The 5,722-nt window shown below is 36.2% G+C and overlaps 1 protein-coding gene across 1 annotated transcript; it reads right to left on the bottom strand.

Annotated features, from left to right (window-relative positions):
* Positions 1-5,140: 5,140 nt before the first annotated feature.
* On the bottom strand, positions 5,141-5,518 carry LOC104539464 (interferon beta-like). The gene is given in 1 exon segment (XM_010182993.1): positions 5,141-5,518. A coding segment is annotated over 1 exon segment (378 nt).
* Positions 5,519-5,722: the final 204 nt, after the last annotated feature.

The following is a 5,722-nucleotide window of genomic DNA, read 5'->3' as shown; positions in this document are numbered from 1 at the left end:
TTGTTTCAAGAACAAAAAAAAAAAGAAAATAAGGAACTGTTCCTTTGCAACAGAGAATATCATCTTGGAGGGAATGTAGGGTAGAAAGAAGAGGAACACAAAGTAGGCAGGGTACAGACAAGCAATACTGAGTTCCAGAAAGTGCTTAAAGGCAAAAAGAGATGGATTCAGAATAGCGTGGTATTATTTGGCTTCAAGCAGCTTGGAATGATGATTAATGCTGTTTGCCGCAGTGTTGGAGTAGTAGCTGGTGCTGGTTAGAGTGCATTAGTGAGTGATATGAAACTTGGGACTGGACCAAATCGCTAAAGCTCATTTGCTGATATTTCTCTCGTGATAAATGTTTCTTTTTCAACTGCCAGCAAAGTACTCAGCATCATTTAAATCCCTGAGGAAGGTACTCTTGTTCTGGAACAGAAACGAAGAGAAGCAGAAGCGGAGAGGGCAAAGTGCCCTGGGGACATGGATCACAGGGTCTTTTGGAATAGCTGTTGTTTAAAAACAGCGTTATAGGAAAAAAGACATGCCGTTCTTTGTTTAATATTCAGTCTTTATCACAAGTCAGGTAAACTGAAATCTCAGATGGAACAGTTTATAGACAAAACACAATGTTATTTTCATGTTTCTGTTTTAGGATATTTTCTCAGGATTGGATACTTCAGTAGTGCCTTTGACAGATATGAGTCTTGTGAGCCTTTTCTAAGCTGAGGACTTATACCTGTGCAGGTAAGATGGAGAATGAAAGCTGAAATAAGTAAGATATAACTAGAATTTTAATGCTAACTACTGTTCAGTTAAATTTACTCCCAGAGAAATTACCAGTTTACTACTGCAATACACTTCTTTGGTGATGGATAATTAGCACATTAGTTAGCATATTAAATGTACAAGTGTACTGTAGATATGGCTGAATATCTAGTAGTCATACATGGAGTTACTGAGAGGTGCTTTTAAAGGAGTTTGGAGTAGATAAATACAGAAGAGGAGGTTTTGCTCACTATTCTCCTCTGCTTGGTATGCAGTCTAGCTGATACACTCTCCTTTCTCTTTTGTGCTGGTTCTTATATGTAGTGTGCATTCTTCCCTGCTTTACTTTAAAGCTTTACCTTTGAACAAAAGTATGGATTTTGTTTGTTCTGTTTGGATAATTTCCTGAAGGACTAGTGAGCTCAGGAAAAGGTTCAACAAGTGTTAAAGCAGGACAAGCATGTGGGATTGAAAAGCGGGGAAGGAAGAAAGAGAGTGTGTAAAATTGGGTCATCCTGTCTTGTGAACCATAACTTCAGTTTGATTTACCCTAAAAAGATAAAAAGGAACTAAGGCTAATCAAATAGCTTCATGGGAATGCACTTTTTAAGAGCAGGGGGTTCTTCAGTCAAGATTCTCCAAGATCTGTTTGGAAATCTGTGTTGGAGATCTGTAGGAAATCTGTGTTCAGATTTAATTTAAAATATATGCCGCTTTTGCTGTTGAGGGCATTTCCTTATCACACCAATACAATCAGAAAAAAAGGATTTTCTATTTTCGTGTGAAGGTTGAACATACCGTTATGATATCTAAAGATGCAGGTTTTTAATGCAGAAAGACACTAGCAAATTCTGTGGCTAGTAACATGCAGTATATCCAGGTACTTGATAATAGAAGACTTCTCCTTTCTTGAAAACAAGACTTTTCCCACTGTAGTGAGCATTGGGTTTGGATTTCTGTTTTTGTAACTTTACACTTATTACCATTTGGAGGTATATAAAAAAAGAAAATATATCTATCATAATTATGCAGCTCTGAGGTTTTAAAACAAATGCTAGCAGATAGATGAGTGCAGTCTCTAAATCAGGGACTAGAGGAAGTGCTGAACAGGCATTTAAAATAGCCTGGAGAGGCTTGACACCAGCCCTTGACTGGGTGGTACTCTCAGTGTGCTGAAACCAAAGTAGTATGGCTGAGGGCTGTAAGAAACCAAGTTTCATTTTATTTCCTCACCTTTTAGTCATACATTCCTTACTCCAGCTCTAAATTTTAGGAGAACTGCAGTTTGTCTTTTCTATCTCACAACTGTCTATATTTCAAAGTGATCCAACCTTTCATTGACCAGTGCAACATGGTAGAAATGCTAGCAGTGAACATTTCAGATGGTACTTCCCTGAAAAATATGGACTTCCACCGTTTCTTTGTTTACCCAGGAAAATAGTCAAGAAACTGTCCAGTTAGAGGATCTTGAAATATAGTCAAATTTTTTCTTAAAAGAAATTTTAAGTGACTTTGAATCTCTGTACTAATTCTAAGACTCTTGGAATACCACTTTAACTTTCTCATTTTAGTATCTTTTTTACCTTTGTTCTTGCATAGAAGTATCCATTACATGGTAACAGAGTGCTTGATAAGGAAGACATTGATGTGATGTGTATCGACAATGGTATCAAAAACAACAATCTAAGAAAACTTGAAAAAATACATGTATTTTTGTTTCTTTGAGTCTCCAGTTACAGTAATCACAAGAAGTTATAAAAGTTACAAAGCATTTAGTTGTAGATGTTACGTATAACAATATTCTAGATTTTTTCATAGGAAAGTGCAGTACTTAATTTCTAAATATTCCTGTAAGGGAAAAGGTTGAGATTTAAAGTTACTTGACTTCACATAGTAGACGACCATGTTCAGTCTCAAGACAGTGCAGCTCTTTCCACAGGAATGGAAAGTTGCATATGTGTCCTCACTGGGAGTTAACACTGAATTCCAGATAGGAAATTTGAAAATAGTACTGTCTACAGTAACTTCTTTTTTCTTCTATAAGATAGAATTAACCTTAACTTGTAAAAGCAATATGTTTTTGCAGAAAGGTAACATAGGCAATTCTTAAATGCCTGTTCCCTATAAATGCTTAGCTGACACCAGTCAGTTAAGCTTACCTGGATACCCCAAGTTATCACAAAGTATGTATAGCTTCATGACCTCTCTATTTCTTGCTTTCAAAACCAGCTGCTGTATCTTGAAATGTGGTTCACAATTTATAATAAAGCATGCATGAATTAATAGGTGTCTCTGCTTTAGATTCATGACAGTACCTCCTCAGAAGAGCAGATGAAGGGAGCCAATTTTTCCATACTGTCCGGGGATGGGCTTTTGCTCACGGTGCTGTCATTACTTAACCAAAATATGCTGTGATCCCATGAAGAATTGATGGAATCTAGTAGGATGTGTAAGGTTGTGTCCAGTCATGTAAGTAGAAGTCTGTGCTGACTCTTGACTTTTCAGAGACTGAAATCCCAGTCCAGATTTGAGCAGAGATATGTCCAGCATAGCTGTAGGTATATAGATAGAAGTTGACATCATCTTGCATGATGCATTATGTGTAGGAAAACTTCAAATTCATGGGCTTCAGTTCAACAACTTCCTCAAGCTGAGTGTCCAGAGTAGACTATAGTAATTCCCCACAGTAACCATACCTTAAAAGCAACAAAATAAAAAAAAATATTCAGAAGTAAACATGCTTGAACATAGTTTGCTGCTGTAAAACATCACTGTGGTGTCAATGTAGTTGTAAAGTGTTTAAATCAACAAAATTGATTCCAGAGATTGATTCATGAGGTTGATGGGAATTTAATGTTAACTGTGTGCTAAATTGATCTTATTCTCCTTATACAACCAGTTAAAGAACTGAGCTCTTACACTGGTGATTGAAAGTAGACTTTTATTCAGGAGTCTGAAACCCATTCTTTCCTTCTCCTATTTCTGTGAAGTAGGAGCATGTGAGAGTGAAGTGGGTAAGCCTGATCTCCTTATCTCGGTGTCTAATTTAGATGCCTAAAATTAGGCAGTTGTAAATGTTACACTCCTGAAATCAGAAAAAACAATAGCATTCCATTAAAATGGCTACATCCAGAATTAGTTTTTCTTTTTCTTTCTTTTTTCTTTTTTTCAAAGTGAAGAGGGATTTTGATCCATATATTCCATTTAAATAAAGGAATTACATGGGGCTAAAGTTGTTCTCCAGCCCTCAAAATTCTTAAGCGAAATGTTGAGATTCTGTCCTTAAGTAATGGTAACAGCACATTGATTTTTTTTTCTCTTCAGAATATTCTCCTTTTCTTCCACAGTCACATGTAGCCACAGAAATATTTTAACTCTTTTCCTCATACATTCCAATTCAACACATTCCATTTATGAGAAAATCACATATGCTTAGAAATTTGAGGTGCGAAAAAATACCTATGTCAGAACTGATACAGCCTTGTAATATAATAGGGAGTAGTAGTGAGACCAGGGGTACTCAAAGTCCCTTGAGTAGCAGTGAAACTGATGAAGACGATGACTTGAAGCACTGCTTTGCTCTGCCTATATGAAGGAAGGAAAAATGGGAGAGGAGTGGAAGAAATTTGTTTGCATCTATGCCCATATAGTACGTATTTTCACATAGATCTTGTCTGCTTATAAACTCAAAGCAGTTAGAACAGATAAATACTTTATATAGTGTCATGAACCAACATATCCTAAAAATCCATGTGGTAGTTATTGAGTATGCTGTGGTTATTGAATATGCTGTATAGAAAGATGGGCTTTATATCTCCATAGGGTAAGTCTACTTGGAAAATAAGGATCAAAGCTGGGAATTTACTTTTCTAGCTCATAAGGTCTACCCATCATTATTTTAGAGTTTAAAGAGGTCCAAGTCATGTTAAATTTTCATCTGTTTTGTAAATTAAGATCTTGGTAGCATACAGGACTCCAAGAAAGTTTGTCTTTCCTATGCATGTCTGCATCTCGTGCTTTTTTCTGCCCTAATGAAGTAATGCAAAAGTAAAATCTATGCAGTGTCCGAATGCAAGAGTTTCATAGTTTTTGGTAGTAAAACAATTGGTATATTCTGTGGAAAGACCACAGAATATTTTTGAAGTGCAAAGAGAGAATACAGAGGAGCAGTATCCACTTGTTTTTTAAAGAGCTTATCTTCTACAGAAGCAGTGATACCAAGTGCCCCTTCACTTGAGTACTCTACATGTTTAACTTACAGCACTGAATACTTTTTGAAAACAAACACCAATTATCAATTTAAAAATTATTAAAATATGGAAATTAAAAACCTAGGAAAAAGGGAGAAATTATCAGATTCTGACAGACTTCAAAAATAGAAGATGGTACCTCTTTATGATGTGTGTTTTTTCATTAGGCCATCAAAAATTATAAGACATGTTCTCAAATTCATTTGGACTACTTCCCAGGTGCAGTGACTGTATTGCTTATTTTTTAGGAAGTTGGTGATTCTTTGGAAGTACTTTTTCACCCGGAATGTAGTGCTTTTTATGATCCGTGTTTGAAAGCTGTTTCTTGCTTTTGATTGCTCTTCTGACAAACATATCTCTAATTCTTCAATCTGCTGATGAATTCAATTTTGGAATTCCTTAATCTTGCTCGTATTCCAAGTGCCAACAGGAAGATTTTTGCTGAACAGTTGGAAGATCTGTTGGAGGAACTCATAGATGATCACCTTGACATTCTTCTGTGTGGCCTTGGTTATCTCCATGGGGAATCTGAAGTCAGTTGTTTTGCTAAGACACTGCTGAGGAAAATAGCCACCCATTTTGCATAGAAAGTTTGTGTTGTGGTAGTTCATTTTGATTCCTTGGAAAAGGCAAACTGGATGCGAGATTTTGAAGTACAATGCCAGCGTAATGCAAAGTCAAAGTAAATTTCTCTGAACAAAGATGGTCATACTGATGAAGTGTAG

The sequence above is a fragment of the Mesitornis unicolor genome, unplaced genomic scaffold (assembly GCF_000695765.1).
Source record: "Mesitornis unicolor isolate BGI_N332 unplaced genomic scaffold, ASM69576v1 scaffold37744, whole genome shotgun sequence".
Taxonomy (NCBI): domain Eukaryota; kingdom Metazoa; phylum Chordata; class Aves; order Mesitornithiformes; family Mesitornithidae; genus Mesitornis; species Mesitornis unicolor.
The sequence above is the reverse complement of the archived record's forward strand: the minus strand, read 5'-3'. Positions and strand labels throughout refer to the sequence as shown.